We start from the raw sequence: 20,526 nt of genomic DNA, 5'->3' as shown, positions 1-20,526 counted from the left end.
CCTCAGAAGGCTGCAGCTGTGGTAATACACACCACGACACTGCCAAACCTCCTCTCACATCACAAAGTGCATAAGTTTTCCTCCAGAGATGCTGCCAAGCAGCTGCTGTGCACCAACGGCCTGGACCAGAGGCTGCAGGGATGGGATCACCTGGCTGGACCCACTTTTGGCCACAGCAACTGTTCCCACCTCTCTGGCTGGGGGCTGGATCCCCGCTGCTGGCACTGGCAGACCCATGGGCAAGGGCACAAGGGGCTGAGCCCACATAAACCATGAAATTCCTCCCTCTGTCCAGCACACAGATAAAGTGACTCCCGAGAAGAAAGAAGCTACTGGTAAATGTTGAGGAAGAAACAGAAGCAAGATGGGCCGTGGTCCCTCAGCGCCCGCGCCTTGTGCTTCCTAATCCCACCGCATCCATCCACAGGAGACCCCAGCACCTCACACGGTGCACACTCAACCCTCCGGACCTCGGCACGCTCCTTCCCCAGCGTGAGGACACCAGAGCGTCCCTATCTCCTGTGGCCCCTGCTCCTCTGCCTGATGTGGTTGGCGGCGGCGGAGTCGCGGCGGGTGCAGAAGTGCTTGGCCACCAGCGTCCGGCACTGCTCGCAGTGCACCGTGCAGCACCACTGGAACCTGCAGTTGCAGCTGGCCACCACCTCGGTCCTGCGCTCCTCCACGCGCAGCCCGCACTCGGTGCAGAGCCGCCGGCAGCTCCTCTTCTCCCACTGCGAGAGGTTCTTGCCGGTCTGCAGGCACTCGCGGCCCTCGGTGCCGTGGTGGCCCAGGCTGGCGTTCCTCGTGCAGTAGTCAGGGGAGTCCTCCAGGAAGACGAGCTCCGTGGCGTGGATGTGGTGGAAGGTGTGTGCCGTGGCCCCGCGGCTGTCGGCGCTGTTGCCGGCCCTCGCGCGCCTCTTGTCCATCTCCAGCTTGTGCGCTTGGTCGTATTTGAGCTTCAGGTAGTTGCCGACCTCGCGGAACTCGGCGAGCTGCAGCCAGCAGGTCTGGACGCTGCAGCTGCCCGACACCCCGTGGCACTTGCAGGCTCTCTTCATTGTGTCTTTCACCGCCTTGGTGGGATGAGGTGGAGAAATTAGGAAATCTCAAGATCAGGCTCTACGGCGCTTGTAATCTGGGGACACTGCATCTAAAGTGGCTCGTGCTTGGCATGAATTCAGGCCCTTCCAAGAGCTGATGCTCTCAGTTCCAGGAAAACATCTGTCCCAGAGCTAAGTGGGCACAAACTACTGTCCCCAGCCCTTCCAGGAGATCCAGGCCAGGAAAAAAATGCCTTTGTCAGGTCATGTCCTTCTCACACCACTCACCAGCATCAACCCATGTCCCTTTCAGAGGTTTCATTCAAAATGTGTGAAACTGCTTTGGAATAATCATACCCAATCTCTCTGCATCTCCTCCAGGCCAAGCACTTCACAGATATTATCTGCCTATCTCCCTCTGGTATTTATAAGGTCCCAATCGCTGGTATCTATGTGAGATTAAGCCTTGACACACCCTATGAGCTAGGTATGTTAAGTGTTGTCATCCTTGTTTTTACAGACAAGGAGGTTTGGCAAGATGCTGAGAGCTTCCATGGCCCAGGCAGGAGTGGGGGCGAGTCTGGCTGGCTTGTGAGCAGGGCCAGTGCCAGCTCACACCTGGCTTCCCGGCCAAAGAGCTTGGAAATGCATATTGCAAGAAAGTAAGGAAGGTAGTTCTGGCTTTGTTTTACAGACCAGACAAGCCTAGAGGTGAGTACAAATCCCATGCATTTCTGAATAAGTGGTGTGTGCCAGCAGTTAACTGCATTACACAGCTGCAGAAGCTGGAAATAGGAACAACTCTTACTGTGGTTCCCTGTGTTGAGGTTCAAGGCCAGAGTCTGGCTGTGTTTTTTCCCCCATGCAACCACTACGGGGGTGGATTTTCACAGGGGCCTGAAAATGGGCACCTGAACAGCCTAGATCTTGTTTTCAATATAGACATTATTATTATTACTTACAAGTCTCCCGACTTCATTGTTGTGCAGGTTAATCAGCGCGCGGGTATCGTGTCCTGTTTCCAAGGCATCCACAAAGAGCTTGGAAACCTTCTCCCCAAACTCCACGTTGTCACTGCATCCTCCCCAGACCCAGCCTCGGCCACCTGCAGGACAGACACAGCCTTAGGCACCGACCTGCCCTGAAGTCTGTGGGGCTGTGTGGGACAGAGGGACAGGTCAGTCTGTCCCGGGAGGGTCACTCACCGACGCGGCCGTTCCTGGAGTCGTCGCAGCCGCAGTTGTCGAAGTCTCCCAGGCTGCAGTTCCTGGTGAGGGTGTACATGACCCCGGCAGAGCTGATGGCGTGCACAAAGGAGGTTTCCCGGGTAGCTGGGGGAGAGGAGGGAAAAAATCTGTCACATGCAAAAGCTGTCACATGCAAATATAGACATCAATCCCGGATTATCAGGAATGAAGATCTCCCGTGCTGTGAAGGTGCAAGGAGAAAATACCCACACGCTCTGTGCAAAAGGTAAGGTGCTACAGAAATGAAATGCTCATGACAGGATCTTTCCAGGCTACAGCAATTTGCTATCATATTATGCAGGTGTCCATACAAGGGATGGAACTTCTTGCCAGGGGTAGGATTTTAAGGAAATGCCATGGCCCTGCTCTGGCCATGCTCTGGCCAAGGTGAGTTATTTCTCCTTTCACCTGGCACTCCGTTCATCTCTGTCCTTCCCTGCCTGGGGGTATGTTGTGCTTTGATCTTGCCTGCTAGAGAAAATGGTCATTGATCCTTTGAACCTGTGCTAACAGCTGTCTGCACTCACACTCCTAGTGAAGTCCTTTTTGGCTTTCTGAAGACATTAAATAGAGATGCTGCTCTGGGTGAAAGGAGACTTCTGCCCATTGAAATAGATAATACTGAAATATATCCACAGCTTTCTTATGAAGGCAGTTTCTTAGTGCATATCTCTGGTTTCTCCCTTTGCCTCTCCTGCCCTTCTCCCCACTGGAAGCTCGGGTGACTCTGGCACTTTACTCCCGGGGATGCTGCACACAAAGGGGTAGGAGCAGACCCGCAGGAAACACTGAGCCTGGGATCCCTAGGAAAATGTTAGTGCTATTTATGACACCAGTTAGTACAGATAAAGGAAAAACAGCTGTGATTTTTGGGACAGGAAGGTCCTTTTCCATCAGTTAACCGGCAGCACCAGCTCTGTGCAGAGCGCATCCCGGGCAGGGAGCGGGGCCGCAGGTGCGGCGCACTCACCGCTGCGGAGCCGGTTGTGCGTGGAGAGCTGCAGCGCGCTCTCGGGGCAGTTCCAGCGCTCCCAGCCGAACTGGAACTTGCACTCCTCCATCCCGCTGTGCGCCCCGGCCGCCACGCTGCTGGAGAACGTCAGGTAAGCCTGGCACGGGAAACAGCGGGATTAAAATCCACCCTGTTTTAGCGTTTCTCAGTGAAAACAGGCATAAGCAGGTTGTGAGTCCTTTCCTTCTGTATTTGGCAGGACTTGGAGCCAATATGCTCTGGGAAGTCTGGTTCCTCGGAAAGCACTATCTCCCATTTGCAATACAAAATCGCTCCATTTAAATTCCTGACAGTCTGTATGTTAATTACCTTAGGTCCTGTCATCAGAAAGTTATTCACAGACCTGAAACAGAGAAAATAAAATAAATTACCTTACCACAGGCTGAAGAGCATCCCTAAAAAATGCCCTTTCCACCGAGTTGGACCCTACCATGCTGCTGTGTGGAGAATGGCACTGTAGACCCCTGTGATGGAGAGGATGAGGAGGGTGCTTCTCTTCATGGCTGTCACAAGGAGTGGGGTTGGATCCCTTTGGCTGCTCCGTAGCTCTCCACAGCGCAGGTCTCTGCACAAGCAGGGCCACCTCCCTCCACTCCTTCCCAAGGTGAGCTATGGGGACGGAGCTGCAGGAACCTCCAACCCTGATATTTATAAGGTGAAGTTGTGAATAGTCAAAACCCCCCATTCATTTGCTACCCAATGACTTAATGTGATAAAAAAGCTCCCGCTCCAATGGGTGACAAGGAACCGCCTAAGGTTGCACTTCAAAAGGCGGCGGGTGTCCCTGGGAGCGGGATGGTCTGAAGGAGAGCAAACTTCCCTAACAATGGGACACTTTTAACTCTCTTCCCCGCCACGAGCCATCCCTTTCTGCTGGCCCCAAGTCCTCTTGCCTTCTCCTTTTCATCCTCTGCTTGCCAGCAGAGGCTCCATCCCCATAGCTCTGAAATAACAAGCAGATGCATTTCTATAGTTCCCCTGCTATCTGCCTGCTCCCTCCTATGAGAATTCCCCGAGGAGTTTTAACAACCCTTCTGTAAAGATCTATAGGGGATAGACCTCCCAGGTCTCCTTGGTTTGCAGAGAAGCGTTTAACGGCAGGAATTTTCCTTCTCTCCTCTTTATGATGAAAGTTTCTGCATTTCCATCCTGATACCAGTGAGCGTGGCTTGGTAGCATTTGGAAGTCTCTCTCATTTACGCGGCTGCAGCTTGGGAACACTGTGTGAATCATTTATGTGGTTTTCTCCATGATCCAACGCTGTAATTAGGGGAGCAGTTTTCTGGGGCTGGCAATTTCCTTTTGCTGAAGGCTGCAGCAGCACAGGCACAGCTGCTCCAGGCAGGAGCTGCCCATAGCCTGGGTGGAATGAGGGGCCTCTGCTGCACTGAGCCATCATCTGGGCTTGGGAAAGGAAAATCCTTATCAGAGGAAAGCCAAAAAGCCTTTTGGTAGTTACAGCTAGTGTCATTAAAGGTTGTGAGGAGCTGTGATGGAGAAATGAGGAGATGGTGTTTATGGAAACTTGGTCTGTTTTCCTGTGGGTGAATGGTCCCACTGGGGGCTGGCTCACCCTGGGCAGGGATCCTGGCTGCTCCATGGGGCAGTGGGGTACTTGGCCTCAAAGCAGTGCTGTGCTGTGCCAGCAGTGACAAACAGCCCCTGGCTCTGCCTGTCACTGTCCCATGGCACACAGGCACAGCATCTGCCTGCGATGGTTCTTTGGCCCCATGGCAGGCAGAGGTGCTGCCTTTTCCCTGCTCCTCTCAGCTCCCTGACTGACCCTGGGCTACACCCACCTCCCTGAGTTAACCACTGCTGCTGCAAGGGCACTGATCAAAGTGAGGTTTGCAAAGTGAGGTTCAAGGGAACGGGCCTGGACTGGACATGGCACCTGGGGAGCTGTCCCTCAAGCAGAAGGGGACACACAGGGACAAACCCCATCTTTACACACAGGCAAGTGGCCACAGCCAGCAGCACAATGGCCAGGCAGGGGCATGCACCTCAATATCTTTGAGAAGTAGTTTTCTGTCCTGCCATGAAATGCTCAAGAGCACTGCAGAGCCAGCAGCCTGCCCTGGGGTTTGACACCTCACAGCTGGTGTCTGAAGTGCAGGTCTGTGGGCTCAGCTCCCGCTGCTGGAGACCTGTCACTCCTCTCTCTCTGTCCTGGAGACAGACCAGCTCCTCTCTGCCCCTGGCTGCAGCAAGCACAGGGATTCTCCCTGTCCTGCTGCCCCTCAGCAAGTGGGGAGAGAGCCCTCTCCCTCCAGACTCTGCACAAGGAAAACCTGGAGTCAGCTGGGCAAAGCCACAAACAACCCGTTTGTAACCAGAGGATTAAAATTGCAGATTGGTTAAAAAGCAGGGATGCAAAATACCTTCCAAGTGAGCACAAAGCTGGTGCAGTCCCACCAGCATGGAAAACCCTCTGTGAGTCAGCATTTTAATCATTACCATCCCAAACAGATCCTACTTGTTAGAGCTGTCAAAGGACAATTACTGGGAATGAAGTGTTTCCCATGTATCAGGGGAGCTCATTGATTAAAGCCCATACATATGGCTTGGAAATCTGCGTGCATTTGCTGTGAGCACACAGGTAATTTTGGGGGGTTGTGTCTGGCTGCCCCTGAGGCCATTTAGATGGGTTTTTTCCTGGTCTGAGACAGCTTGTGCAGCTAAAAAAATGTTGGCATGTCTGTTCTGTCAGTTCACACATGATATTGCTATCACATGCCAGAGGAATAACAGCGTCCCTGGGCGTGAGCTGTGCCGCGAGCAGCCGCTGGCAGGACCACACAGCTCTTTGCCCAGGCTATTAAAAATGTCCTTTCTAATTAAAGTCACAGCCATCTTAAAAGTCACTCATAACGTTGTCACTTGCACTAGTTGTCAGCAAACAAAGCAGCGTGCTGGGACAAGCCTCCCCACACTGCTGCAGGTTTTTTCCACATTAACTGCTCAGGCCTGGCAGGCAGGAGCCAGCACTTCTGCAGGGTACCCAGCAATGAGTGCTCTGATCCCAACTGTATTTCTGCTTGACTTTTCCACCTTAGGCAAAAGCAGATTTGGGTCTTGCTGTGTTAATAAATTTGCACTTATAGACCACTTCGTGCAATGTCCTTGCAGTAGAAGAGATTAAATGTACGCATTTCTGTTTGCAGCTGGGTAAACTGAGGCACAGAAACAGGTGGTCTGGAGATCTCGGGGTGGATCAAGGGCACAGCTGAACTGGGCAGAGCTGTTTAGAAGCTGATTTTGGTGCTTTGCTCTGTAAGTCACTGGGCACACGTGGGCCAAGACCAGCTGGGCTCTGGAGGCTGCAGGGCTGGGTGCTCCCCCATCACCCATGGGAACAGCCCACTGGTCACCCCATGGTGACCCACCCCCTGTGGGTCATCTGAGAAATTATGCTGAAGGTGCTTTCCCTTTGATTTTCTCACTGCCTGGAGACCTGCTTTTGGTTTGGTTCTGGATGGAGAAAAAAGTCTGGAAGACAAATTCTGTTGATTTTACCTGGTCCTGAAGAATGTGTGCTGTCAGGGGTTCTGGGCAGCCTGGGCCTCCTGAGCCATCAGCTGCCCAGCACGGACCAGCACCAGAGCCTGCACTGAGGGATGCTGAGGGACAGGCTGCTTGCAAAGCAGTGTCCTGAGTGTCAGCTGGACCCCCTCGACTTAACTGACAAAATGTTGGTGCTTTTTTTCTCATTTATGTAACCAAACAGGCAGTGCTTTTCATGGGACGGTCAAAATCCTAAAGCATTTTGGTATCTGCTTGAATTAAAGAGACAACAAGAGTATATACAGCCCCACGCACCCACAAAACCCTTTTCACACACAATGTGGGTTTTCAGGGAAGGCAGACATGATGTAAATCAGTTTATCAGGATGGCAGGTCCCACAGGGGTGGGGTCTCGGCTTGTGCTGCCCCGTGGCTGTGGACAACAGGAAAATAAAGCACAGGCCACTTGCTAAATTGCCCTTGGCAGGTGACACATTCAGAGCCCTGGCGTCAAATCCTGCATTGCTGCCCTCCCTACAATAGAAACCCACCTGGGTAATTAGGAAGCCACCCCCTCGCTGGTGAGGTGGAGGATGGTTTATGGTGCTCTCCCCAGGAAGCCCCCAAGCCCCTTGGTCTGTACACAGCAAAGGGGATGTGTCCCTGTGCTGCTCAATGCTCCACCCCAGAGCGCTGCAGCTGTGGGGCAACCCTCCTGCACACCCAGCTCCTCTAGGAATTTTTATTTTTAGTCTTCTCAGCTTTCTTGTATTGGGGAAAATATGTCTCCATTGTTCTGCCTGCTGCACAGTCCCTGTGGGCTGTTGCAGTTCCCAGCAGGAGCAAACAGAGGCAGGGCCAAAGCCCTGGACCTGGCAATGCTGGGGGGAGTTTTGCCTGTATAATGAATATGTTTTGATTAATGAATAGTAATTGGGGATGGAGATCTAACTGGAATCAGGTATTGTGCCACACCTATCCCACAGGCTTGGTCCTCTTCATGCCTGTTTTGGCACACAGAAGCAGCCCAATATTTACTGAAAACAAGATTAAACCACCCAACAGAGCTGGCTTAGGGTGTGCTTTCCCAGTGAAAAAAATTATCCCAAGGGGTTCCTGTCTCTCAGCAGCACTTTGTGCCCTCAGCTGTACCAATGCACTCAGTTTTTCTGTCTTAATTTTGACCCTGATTCCCAGCACAGCCTCCTGCAGCATGATGGGGTGAGCAGTGAACTTCATCAAGTCCAAGGTGAGAGCCTCTGCTACTGAAGGAAACATCCTGGGATGGAAGCCAGCAGCACCACAGGAAGCTCCAGGTTGTACCTTTTGGTTCCAGGAAGGAAAAAAAATTGAGATTTGGAACCAAATTCTAATCTTTCTAGACACAAGCTGGCCAGGGACATAAATCCTTCCCAGCAAGGGCTGTCAAGGTGATTTGGGAATGTCCTGATTGGGGTTGTAGAAAAGGCCTCAGAGCATTGCAGAACTCTTGGATCTGTGAGCACAGGATGATGTGTTTAGGCTAGAAATGAGAAAATAGAGAAAATAGGGGTGGGAAAACTTTTATTCCATCAACAGGAGGCAGAGCAAGGGGCTCAAGATGCAGATTTAACTTGCTGTGGGCTCACCATGTGTCAGGAAGGAGGTGGATGAGTATGGCCCCACTGCAGTGGGGAGGATGGGCTGGGAGATGGGTCAGGACCCCTCCAGCCCAATGGATTGGGGACAGTGGCTGGAGGGGATTTCCCCCTGCCAGCAGCAGTGCCCATCTCTCTGGGGAAAGCTCTAGAGAGCACTTGGTGCCCCGTGACCTCATCAGCCTCACCTCACCTGCCTCCTTTAGGTGTGTCCCCCAAAACCTACAGGGCTGTTTACACAGCAGCCTTATAAAGTAGGGACAAGTGTTTTGTTTTTCTCTCCCTCTTTAAAGGAAGTGTCATGCAAACAGAATCAGTGCAGCTGATAGGTTACTGCCTGGGCATGCATGCAGGGACCAGATCTCTGTCCTGGCAAGGTGTCACCTCCCAGGTGAAAGCCTGTCCAGGAAGAGATTGGGCACTGATACAGAGGAAAATTATCACATCCTTCTTAATTATTCCTAGCCATACTCAAGTTAAATTAACTGATTACAACCTGGCTCATGTGGAGCTCCCCATCCTTTCCCAGCATGGGTCCTTGTATTACCCCTTTGTGGCTGAGGCTCTGTCATCTCTCCTGTCTCCCATCCATTTCATGTCACAGATCAAGCCCAAAGATCTTAAATTCTGAGTTGGATGATATGGCTGTTGCTGCTGGCTCTGTCTGGCACACTCAGTGTGAGAGGTTTTGAAACTCACAGAAGAAAATGGTGAATTGAGCCACGAATATTTTCTTTAAACTTGTCTTTGTTTCTTTGGACAGAGGTGATTCCAAGTGCAGAAAGCTGTGGCTTCCTCTGGAGGAATCTGGGCTTAGAACAACTTAAAAAATTCTTTGAGTTTTTCTGGGAAAAACAAAGTGAGGATAAAAGTTGCTTCTGGCACCAGCTTTGCCCATGAAGGCAGTGAGGAGCCTGAGCTGCTGCAGGGTTTGTTCCCCCCGTGGTGCCCACCTGGGCTCTGGCACTTTGCTGTGGTTCCCCCTAAGGAAACCCCTCTTGCTTTGCCTGTCTCGGAAATACAGAGCTGGGCTGAGCTGGGTTGAGCTCTGTATTTCCATTTCTCAGTGCACGGGGCACTGATGCTGTGTTCATCATCACTTCCATCAGTCTGCTAGCGCCGTGCATTTCTCCATCTCTGAGGCAGGAGGAGACAGCTCCAGCGTTACCTGAGGTCAGAGTGGGATGACAGCTCTTTGCAAGGTCTCTGGTTTTACTAAACCAGTTTTAGGCCTTTGCTATTCAGTTTAAAGTTGATCCAATGGGAATGTGTAAGGTGGGGATGGTTCAGGGCTTCAGCCCATCAGCATCCTCCAGGCACAGAGAACTGCTAGGACACTCCACGGGGTGAATTTTCCCAGTGACACTCTTTAGAAAAAGATTTCCTTGATCATATTCACTTGGTAAATCCCAGACCAGCTCTGAACACCTGAGCCGCGGTGGTTCTGGAGGGCTCTCCGCCCTGCCCCGTGAGGATGAACGCGGTTCGCTTCGCGTTTGTTAAATCTGAGGGGTGGAAATGGAGCCAAGCGCCGGGAACAAACGCAGGGCACAGCGCCGGCAGCGGAGGGGGCCTGGCGGGGGCGGGGGGGTGTCCCCACAGTGTCCCGTCAGTGTCCCCGCAGTGTCCCCACAGTGTCCCCGCACTGTCCCGGCAGTGTCCCCGGCAGTGTCCCGGCAGTGTCCCCGCAGGCTGGTGACAAGGCTCCCCCCTGTGGGACATCCCCGCACGGCACAGCCGTCCCCAGCCCGTCCCGCACCCGCCGTGCCCGCTGGCAGTGCCCGGGGGCACACGGGGTGGCACAGCCTGCAGAGTGTCCCCAGCCGAGCCCCCAGGCTGTGCAGCAATCCCGAACAGCCCTGCGGAGCTTCCCGTGCCCGGGCTGCCTGGCCAAGCCTTGGGATTTTCAAGACATGTTGAGGGGAAAAAAACCCAAAAAATCCTCAGCTGTGGGTGTGCGGCTCATGTGGCCGTGATGGAGCTGCGTGGGCAAGAGCAATCCTCCAGCGGCACCCACCTGCCCAGGGTCACGGCACTGCCACTGCCCCGGTCTGGCTCTGGAGCGATGCCCCCAAAGCCATCAGCGTTCCTGGGGGTGTCTGCCAGCGAGAGGGGCTGCAGCTGGCACAGGCTGGGTGACACCTCTTCCCTCCCGGGGCCCGGGCTCCTTGCTGCCCGTGCTGTGTCCATGCACACGGCCAGGAGCAGCACCGCGGGCTTGGGTCACCCAGATCCCCTGGAATAACAGCCTGGACAGGACAGAAATTAAACGGGGAATCTGGGGGAGCAGTGAGCAGGCTGGAGCTATTCTAAAGCCATTATGGAGCTATTGCAATACTATAAGCTATTGCTGCTCCTGCTCCCTGCAGAGAAGGGTCCTGGCAGTGGGAGTGATGCTGCTGCCCCAGGGCATCCCTGCTGCCTCCATCAGTGCCCTTGGGCTCAGCCCCAAAGGCACACGCCTTCAGCCAAGGCTCCTCATGCCTGATTTCTTCATTGCTAAATGAAATGTGTGATTTTGGACCTGCACACGTGTTTCTTTAACACTTTGTGGTGGTGACTCCTCCCAGTGCTAGCAAGGATGGGGGGCCAGCTGTGGTCAGGCGTGACCTGAGATAGCGCCCATGATTAGATAGAAAAATAAAACCCCAATTCTTCTCTCTGAGGAGAAGAATTATTTCCAGCATCATGAGAAAACAAAGCAGACCAAGGAGGATTATTTTCCCCAAACATGATGCTGTTTGAAAACACCCACTTGGAGTCACACACAATTTTTTTCCTCCCTTGTTGTTGCAACTTCGCCAAATCAAAAATTTTGATACTGAGCTGGCCTCTGAATTCGTGAGACCAGCTTAAAATTCCTGAAATTGTTTTTTTTTAATTTTTAAAATTCTCATTCTTTTTGTTCAGTGCATACTGCTGGAGCCTTAAGAGACCACATTTTCAAGTGTCCCTTTGACCAGAGCAGCTCAAACCCCCCTTTTGCTCCCTCCTCCTCTTCCTTCCCTCCCGGTTCCCCACGGACTGAACGAATTCTGGCCCCGAGCCTTGAAGCAAACACGAAGCACTGGGAGATTTGCAGTTGATGGTAGGAGTTGTCAAGAGCTGTTGTCAGCACAGCTTACAAGATGTGCAGAACCATCCCCAGCAACTGTTCCTTCCCAAGCCAGCTCTCCTGACAAGGCAGCGAGCACACGGAGCCGCCTCTCCGGGCACGGGAGATGGAAGCAGAGCTTTCCCTGCTGTCAGTTGGAGCGGCGTTGGGCTGGAGCTGGAGGAACACCCCAGCACACCTCTCCCACCCAGCCTGGCTCAGCCCCAGCGTGCCTCTCACGCCCCAGCCCGAGCAGGCTGTGCTGCCGGGACACACCTCGGTGCCCGGGATGGGCCGGGACTGCTGGAGCTCTGGGTGGGAACAGGTGGCCAGGCCAGGGCTGGCTGCACATGCCAGGGCTCCAGGAGGACACAGAGCCTTTGTTTGCCCCTGCACAGTGTGGGAGGCTCCCCCAGCTTGGCACCAGAAGGTTCGTGCTTTTCAAAAGACTATTGTTTTCACCCTGTGTTTTTGGAAAAACAAGGGGTGAGCCAGGCAGGGGCATGAGAACCACCCTGGCTTCTTCTGCCTGGAGTTTGTGCTGCCATGGGCACCTCCCTGGCTGCACTCCAGCCCTGACCTCCTTCCCACGTGGTGTGGTTCCTGATCCCACAGAGCTTTTGCAGATCTTCCTTTGCTCACATCTCTCCTGGTTTCCTTCCCTGATCCTCTCTCAGCAGGAGAGGTCTCTGCTGCATCAGCACCAGTGCTCAGGGCAGAACAAACACACAAAGGTGTTTTCCAAAGACTTCTCCAGCCTTGGCCTTGCACAGGTATTCCAGCTTTTATTGTGGTGGCCAAGCACTGGCCTAAACCCACTGCATTTGTCACTGTAGAGCTGTGGCATGTCGCAGCAGCCACGGGGCTAATGCCCCAATTAAGAGAGAACACCCAAATATATTTGAAAAAAAACCCACATGTGCTTTGAGGTTTGGCCATGGTATCCGAGCTGGGGCTGGCAGGACCTCCAGGGCCTTCACCAGGCTCCAGCTGTGGTGGAACACTCAAATACCCTTTGCCTAGGAGAACCAGGCTCAGGGCTTGTTCTGCCTGGCTTTCACTGCTATCAAATGCCTGCCTAATGAGATTTATTAAATCAACTCACTGTGGTATAACGATAACAGGAATGCAGATCTCCTCTGCCCAGCCAGGGCTTGCTGCAACTGTGCACAGCAATTAGAGGTGACTCACGGGGGCAGGTGGACTTGGCCAAGATCCTGAGAGGCCTGGCCCCATCCCTGGGATCCAGGGGGCAAAACTGGCTTCATGGTGATGCCAAGAAAGTGGGTGTTTATCTGCATATAATGATTTTTTTTTTTTTTTTGCCATAACTGCATTAGCATGGAAGGTGTTTTTCCTTTGGAGCAGTTGCAAGGTAACACCTTGTTTATGCACCTTTACATAACAGCAAGGGGCTGCTGCTAATTGGCAGAAATATTTAAGTTTCCCACCTGGAGCTGGCTCTGTTTATTGATGAGCTTGTCTCCAGCTTGGCTGCCCATCACCATGGAGGCTGGGAAAGGGCCTCAGCTCCTGGGTGGGTGCTGCTGGGAGCCTTGGAGCTGGAAGATGCTCTTCCAGGGGGTGAAGGTCAGGTTAACACCCAGAAGGTGTTTCCTAGGTGTGGGTAAGCTGTTTGCTTTGGTTTAGCTTAGCTTGGCTCTGCTTGTAGCTCCCTCAATGGCAGCAACAAATATTTCCTTGTGTAATGCCTGGAAGGATGAAAATTCCCTCTCTCAGCCTGAAGTAATGAGCGGTTTCCTGGTTGGTGTCCCCAGTTTGCCCCACAGATAAGGGCTTTAATGCTCTTAAGATAACAGGGAGCCAAACCTGTCTCTGCTCTTGACAAACTTCAATCTCCTGATGCAGTTCCTGGGTTGAAATGGTCTCCCCCAGCAGCAGAGAGGGATGTTTCTCAAATCAGAGTACTGCAGCTATGTGTTTGTAACTTTGAGCCTGTCTGAGCTGCTAATTGTGAAAGAAGCACTCCCCAAGCCCTGCCACAAAGCCATGTTCCACCTGGGGCAGCTGGGGGAAAGCTGGGAAGATCTGGCCTTTAACCTTGAGGAGTTTTTCCAGGTGAGCAGGTGTTTGTAGCCTTTGTAGCCAGATCAAGGGGTCAGGAATGTGACTAAAGTTCTTCTCAGCCTGTTTAGTGGTGTGGAATGTGTGGTTAAAAGCACTGAGATGTTGATTTTACCATTTCAAACTTTAAATTCAAACAGCTAAATTGGGAGCAGGCTTCATGGGGGGAGACTGAGCCCTGCAGCAGCACCAGGAGCAGCCCGAGCCAAGTGCTAGGGCAAACCTGAGCTGTGCTGCCAATCCTTTGCCTCTTGCAAACACAAGAGCAGAATATCTCTGTTGTTTTCTTGCTTTGGCCAGACCTCCCTTCCCTTCTGCCCAAGAAGTGCAGGCTGAGGACACAGCCCAGGCCTTTGATTTTTGGGTGAACTTGTGGGCACAGAGACCAGCCCCTGTTTCAATGATGCCAAAGAAGTTTTTGGTGATTTACAGTGTATTTGCTGAGTGAGTTGGCAGATGCTCTGAACTGGCAGAGATGGAGGGAGATCATCACATGGGACAAAACCAAGGTGGAAGTCTCCTCTGTGGCTTTACTGCTGAGTGCAATACAGAGCTTAAAAACCATCCTGGGGAAAGGAACAGGTTGAATAAAATCTGGTTGAACAGTAGGAACTCTACAGATTTCCATAGGTGGTGTTGCTCTAAGTGCTATCTCTAAATGCTTCCTCCTATCATCAAAGCAAATATTTAAATAATGTCAGAGGGTCCTTGACCCCGAAGTGTGCAGGGGTGAGGGGAGGCCATGAGTCACAAAGAAAAGAGCACTGATTTCTTTGTTGCTCAACCTCTAGCATTCCTTACCTTTTATATAAAAATCAGTCTTAGTAAATCCAGCTGACCTGAAAATAACTACCCCTTTGAGTCAGGTGCCAAGGGGCACTCAAATGAGAATGGAAAAAAACCCTTGGTAATGAAAAGAAGACATCATCAGTGTTGAACTGATGAATGTGGACTGAAACAGCAGTCTGATCCCTTTGGACACCACCACATTAACAAATCTCTGACAGAAATCATTGCTCCTCTTGCCCTGTGTTTTCCTTTGGTCTCCTGATTACCTCTGGTTACTTTTTGTTGCCACCAAACATCACAGTCTTGCTACTTTTAATTGCAGTTCTGGCTGTTCACATTTAATGTCAAGTGTCAAACAGCCCTTAAGCAAACAAAAGCTTTCTGGACATCACCCCAGCCATTCCCTTCTGTTTCCTGAATCCTGTAGGCTGTGCCTCACCTCATGCAGGTACAAGCCCAGACTAACCCTGCTGAAGTACACAGAGCTACTCTCACTTCACAGCACAAGTAGGACCAAAGCTCCAGGGACAGCAGTTTATCTGCCCAGAGTAAGCACTAGTTTTTCTAATATGATTGCAAATTAATTCCAGAGATAATGTGATACCATGTAATTGAGAGTCTCCTGAGCTGGTACCAGAGTCTGTTTTTGCCAAGTCCTCTGCAGACCTGTGAGGATGTTATTGCTCCTCCAGTAATGAAGATGTAGGGAGTCCTTTCTTGCTTTGAAGGTTTGTGTCTTACACCCCTGTGCTGCTAAAGGTCTTTCTCTCATCCCCTAAAATCAATGCAATACTTAATTTTCTTTCTTCCTTCCATCTTCCCTCATTCTTGTATTGCTTGGTATGTGATGGGCCAAAGGCTGCAGTTATCACAAGGTTGACTGGATCTTTGCAAGTTAAAGAGATAAAAAAGCTACAGAGAGGGTGCTACAGCCCTTTTTTTCACCTGTAGTGTTAATTTGAGTATGTCCTCAGCCCAACCATCAATTTGGCATGGAATTTGTAAGTGGCTACTTGTCTCTGGAACTCTAATTTAGTGCTGGGCAAGACTGAAGCAGGCCAGTGGCTTCCCCTCTTACCCATGCCTGCTGCCAGGCTGGGGGTTTCAAATCTCCTGGCACCCACAGTTTGTCCCTCAGGGTTCCCACGAAACACCAGGAGTGACACAAGGGATGGGGGTGAAGTCTCCAGGCTGCTGTGAGGGCAGTCAGGGGGGTTCCTGTGGATTGGTGCCATCTGGGGCTCTGGGATTCTGCAGGATGCAGGTGATGGAGAGGGGCTGTGTTCCAGCCAAGGGACCTGTGAGTGCCTGGGGTGACCCTTCCCAGCCTGCCCAAAGCCCTGAGCTGCTGTGGAAATGCAAAGGGGGAAGAAAGATGTTAGTAAGAGCTGCAGTGTAAACTTGATTTCTGCAAGGCTCAAAGACAGTTGGTCAGAAGAAACCTGTTTATTGTGAGGTTGAGGAAAACAATTTCTATGCAAATTGCCTTTTTTTTTTTTTTTGCCAAATAATGGGGTCGATACAGAACTTGGAATTATAATTTTAAGAATGCAAATACATAGTATCTTCTTCAACAAACACAAAACAAACTTCTCCAGGGAACATTAAATGAACAAATGTTTCTTAAAATAAATGGACAACAAGTATGGGGTGGGAAGGACAAAATAAAACAACAATCCAACTCAGAAGCCAAAACCCCACTGAAGAAGCAGCAGTCACATCTTCAGTTTTATGCTCAGGCTGTACTTTCACTTTGCTTTTCCTGTTCGATAGCTGGCAGAAAAACAGGAAACAAAAACACCATCAGTAAACATTACTGTTTATGAACAATAAACTTTGCCTTCCTATAGAGACAGACTGAGGGAGTTTTGGGGGTGTACAGCCTGAAGAAAAGAAGGGTCTGGGGAGACTTTAGAACCCCTTCTTGCACTTAAAGGAGATACAAAAGACCTGGAGGGGGACTTTGGACATGGGCCTAGAGTGACAGAAAAGCAGGGAATGGCTTCACACTGACAGAGGGCAGGGTTAGACTAGATGTGAGAAAGAAATTCTTCCCTGTGAGGGTGGTGAGGCCCTGGCACAGGTTTCCCAGAGAAGCTGTGCCTGCCCCATCCCTGGAAGTGTCCTAGGCCAGGCTGGAGGGCTTGGAGTAACCTCTTCAAGTGGGAGCTATCCTTGCCCATGGTATGGGGTTGAAACAAGATGATCTTTAAAGTCCTTTTAACCCAAACCATTCTGTGATTCAATGATAATGGTTCTGAATGATACCGATTTCTATGGCCATACTCAAAGCCAGAGAATTAAATCCACAACAGTTGTTTTGATCACCCTGAAAATGACAACTCCTTTCCCCATCTACATAGGTAGAAGGGAGCAGCTCATGGTGTGCAAAGCTCCTCTTGTATTTACAGCTTCAGCATTGGCAAGGATAATAAAACAGGGAAAAAATCAGGTATCTAATGCTGAGACTGTGCATGTGCATGGCTATCAGCACACACATCCACAGTGATTAGCAACACTCTTCTGAAGGAAACTGCTCACAAAATCTGCTCCAAATGCTCTTTTCATATCTGAAGCTGAACATGAATCCCAGCCTTATGTGGCTGCCTGTGCACAGTGTGTATGGGAGAAGACCCTGCATGAGAACAGCTTAGGGGTGCTTTTCTGAGGGAGGTTGCCTGTTAGATGAGGATGATGATGATGAGGATGATGATGATGGGTTTGCTTGCAGCCTTATTCCCACACAAGGTGCCTGGAGGTCTCCTGCCCAGGGCTGACAGCAGGTACCAGTGGGAGGCAGCAGCTCATCTGCCTGCTAACATTAAACCCAGAGCCCAGCACCCTCTGGGGATGCTGCCCGGCCTGCCAGGGATGGGCTAAGGGTCCCCTGTGCCTCCAGGGGGGCTGGTAACAAGGTAATTACAAACAGACTGATCCTGTTACCAGCACCCAGTGGGAACACTGCTCTTGATTTTAGCAGAAGCAAGAGCAATCCCATCAGAAAGGGTTTTTCAGACAAAATGCACCGCTGGTTATAATTACTGGTATCCTTGGAAGCCCAGCATAGAGTCTTAGTATTATCCCCACTTAAAGTCAGGGATGAGTTTGAGCCTGTAATCCTGTGATTAGTATTCATTTTGCATATGAACTGCAATATGGATTATGTCCTTGCTACTCGTACTTCAAATAGCCTCATAAGCACTTACTTTCTTTAGTGGGCAGTGGATTTTTCTCTCTGGTTTCTGTCTTCTTCAGCTTGGTCTTGTCAAATGTTTCAATTTCTGCAAAATCTGGTTTGTCGGACATGATGGGTCCTGACAAAGAAAGGGAAAACACACCCATGGCTTCATTAGCTAGTGCTGTGATACCAGCCATCTGCAAAGCATTTTTTCCTCAAGAGAAAAAATATTAAAATACCAGAAAAATGTTTATTCAAAAACCTCCACAAACCTAACACTCAATCTGGGACATTTCCCTGAGGCTTGGCTCTTTCAGAGCAAAAGAAGAAACACATAAATAGAATTTTCCCTGGATTTCTCAGATGCAATTTCTAAAAATCATATTTTGCACATGGCAACAAGAATAATATGTAATAAAGAGACAATGATTAATTGCCAGTAATCCACGGTGCCCCTGACATTAACCTGTATTTTAAGAAATGCTGCTAACTAGAAAATCTACAATAAACCCCAAATTTAACAGGAACAAAGAGCTTCAATTATGATTTTCTTTTAATGAATAGGATTTGTCTTTCATTCTGAGCCCCCTGTACTGAGTACATCATCCCCTGAGCTGCTGTGGACACTTGAACATAACAATAGAGGACTGGTTCCCCCAGCCCTTTGTTTGCTCTTGCTCCATATCCCAGTCACAGCTCAATGGCTTTGATTATACTCTATTATAATAAAGAGAATTCCACAAAGCACAGCAGCATTTCACCTGTCAAAACTTCCCTAATCCAATTCCTCTTTTTATTAAGAAATTCAAGTTAAAATCCAGCCTGGGCATTATTCCCCTTATTTTAGTGGAGTTTCCCATCAAGGCAAGGCTTGGCCCGGAGATGGCTGATATAATTATATTTTTTCCTTCCTGCAGAAAATCAGATTTCATTGCTATCTGCACTGAGACAACAGAGTAAATATTCACAAGGAAAAAAAAAATTTAAAAAATTGCAAAGCTACTAAAACCACATGGCATTACCGTCTGGCTGCTCTCTCTTCAGCTGCTTGGTGGCCGTCTGAGGCAGTGTGAGTTGAAAAAGGTCAGGGTAATCCCTCCTCTCCTCTCCTCTCCTCTCCCCTCCTCCCCCCTCCCGAACCCATCACTATTAATATTGATTAGTTTAGTGCTGGGATTGCTCAGCGTTTAGGGAAAGGACAGATTGCTCCTGTAGAAAGTGCATGAGGGAGGGAAATGGGAAAACTGACATGGAAATCTGCCAAATTACATCTTGATTTTTCTTTTTTTCTGTTCTCTTCATTTACCATGGCAATCATATTGAAGTTTCCCTTCCCACCATTTCCCAGTGCTGAGGTTTGGAGTAAGGTTGAGGTTTGGGGATTGCTGCTGCCAGATTGGTTTTTAAGGGGGGAATTGTAGGTGCATTCAGCAACACCCCTGGGGATCATGCCCAGGCTGGCAGAAGCACAAGCCTGGGGCTCTGGAGGGCTCTCAGCACAGCCATGGTGTGATTGCCATGACCAAGGGCCAAGTCTGGGATTAGCACAGCCCAGGCACCACACTGACACCCAGGAATGCATCCTAAAGGGATGTACAGTGAATTTCTGCTTGTGCCTGTTTTGGTAGCTGTTAACTCACTTGCTGGTGCCTCCCTCAGCCCACAGCTCTGGAAGCAGGGAGAGAAGGGCTGTGTGCATCCTCCTGGATACTGGTGTGGGTTTCCTCTTGTGCACCTTTCAGTGTCTCCACCTGAAATTCCTGTCTAGACTCCATGACAGTCACAAGGGAGGCAATGAAGTTGGGATCAAATTGATTGTGCCCTAGGAGTACCTGGCTTTCTCTACTGACTGCAAGGCAGCTTGAGCAGTGAGCTCAGCAGGACAGAGATGTCTCAGCTGACTGGGAGCCCCTGGAAGGTCTGTGGATCTTTCTGTAGGCACCACAGGCTTAGGTGGAGTGGGTTTGAATTTGATATGTGTGCATGGAGAAAATGGCTTTAATGTGCTTAAATGTGTCTTAAGGACCTCTTCTTACAATGTTTGTTTAAACTAAAACAATGAACAGGTTTGTGGTTGGACTTGATCTTAAAGGTTTTTCCCAGCCTAAGGGATTTGTGCAGGCTGGCTTGGTTATCTCTGCATCTGCACTGACCACACCAAATCACTGTGTGTGTGCTCCACACATTTAATGTCAGGACTCGGTTCCTTTGCTTCCATCCCACATATCCAACTAGTTGTCACAAATAGGAAGCTGTGTTCCTGACTGAAACCCCCAGGGAAAAAGCAGGAAGGCAGCCATTGGGTGAATATTTGGTGTAAGCCGTAGCTGAGGTTTGGCACTGAAGAGTCTTTGTGTCTGTTTAAAGACAGAGCATTAACCTCTTGTTTGGCTGGACACAAGATTTAGATCAGAAAAGACTTTAAAACATAATCTGAGTGATTCATGAATCCAGGCAGCTAATGAGTTTCAGTTTATAATTAATATTTAATATTTGTCCATTTGTAAAAATAACATTTATAATTCTGATTATGAACAGAGACTAAAAGGACAAAAATTCTTAAACTTCAAGAGTAGTACAAGTTCTCTCAGTTGTAGAGAGCAAACAAAGGGTTCAGAACAGAAAAGCAGAAGAATCTCACTTTTGGTTTTCTGTGTCCAGTCACAGACTCTGCCCCCAGGATCCACAGCAGAGCTCAGGCTCTTCTCAACATGCTAAGACAGGGTAAGCATGCTTGTTTTCACCACCACTACCACTTTAATTGCCCAATTTATTGTCCAACCTAATACTTAAACAGTTTGGGATATATTATTTGGGTTTTTAGGCTAAAGATGACCAAGTTTTTAATTGATATTCAGTTGGGTTTGTGAAGAAGGTGCAACAATGCTGACCCAAAAAACATAATGATGAGAACTTACACGTTCTCACTCTGCTGAAATC

The 20,526-nt window shown here is 50.0% G+C and overlaps 2 protein-coding genes across 2 annotated transcripts; both read right to left on the bottom strand.

Annotated features, from left to right (window-relative positions):
- Nucleotides 1-505: 505 nt before the first annotated feature.
- On the bottom strand, nucleotides 506-3,800 carry WNT8A (Wnt family member 8A). The gene is made up of 6 exons (XM_041482090.1): nucleotides 3,730-3,800; nucleotides 3,609-3,642; nucleotides 3,258-3,396; nucleotides 2,246-2,371; nucleotides 2,003-2,145; nucleotides 506-1,073 (listed from the first exon to the last, which is right to left on the bottom strand). Exons 1-6 carry the CDS (start codon nucleotides 3,798-3,800, stop codon nucleotides 513-515), a joined length of 1,074 nt encoding a protein of 357 aa, XP_041338024.1. The 3' UTR covers nucleotides 506-512.
- Nucleotides 3,801-15,839: 12,039 nt separating this feature from the next.
- On the bottom strand, nucleotides 15,840-18,645 carry LOC121361399 (thymosin beta-12-like). The gene is made up of 3 exons (XM_041482059.1): nucleotides 18,609-18,645; nucleotides 17,615-17,722; nucleotides 15,840-16,181 (listed from the first exon to the last, which is right to left on the bottom strand). The coding sequence occupies exons 2-3, from the start codon at nucleotides 17,712-17,714 to the stop codon at nucleotides 16,144-16,146; spliced, it is 138 nt and encodes a 45-aa protein (XP_041337993.1). The 5' UTR covers nucleotides 17,715-17,722; nucleotides 18,609-18,645; the 3' UTR covers nucleotides 15,840-16,143.
- Between the last annotated feature and the right edge of the window lie 1,881 nt (nucleotides 18,646-20,526).

Source organism: Pyrgilauda ruficollis, unplaced genomic scaffold (assembly GCF_017590135.1).
Source record: "Pyrgilauda ruficollis isolate IOZ18807 unplaced genomic scaffold, ASM1759013v1 scaffold57, whole genome shotgun sequence".
Lineage (NCBI taxonomy): Eukaryota > Metazoa > Chordata > Aves > Passeriformes > Passeridae > Pyrgilauda > Pyrgilauda ruficollis.
The sequence above is the reverse complement of the archived record's forward strand: the minus strand, read 5'-3'. Positions and strand labels throughout refer to the sequence as shown.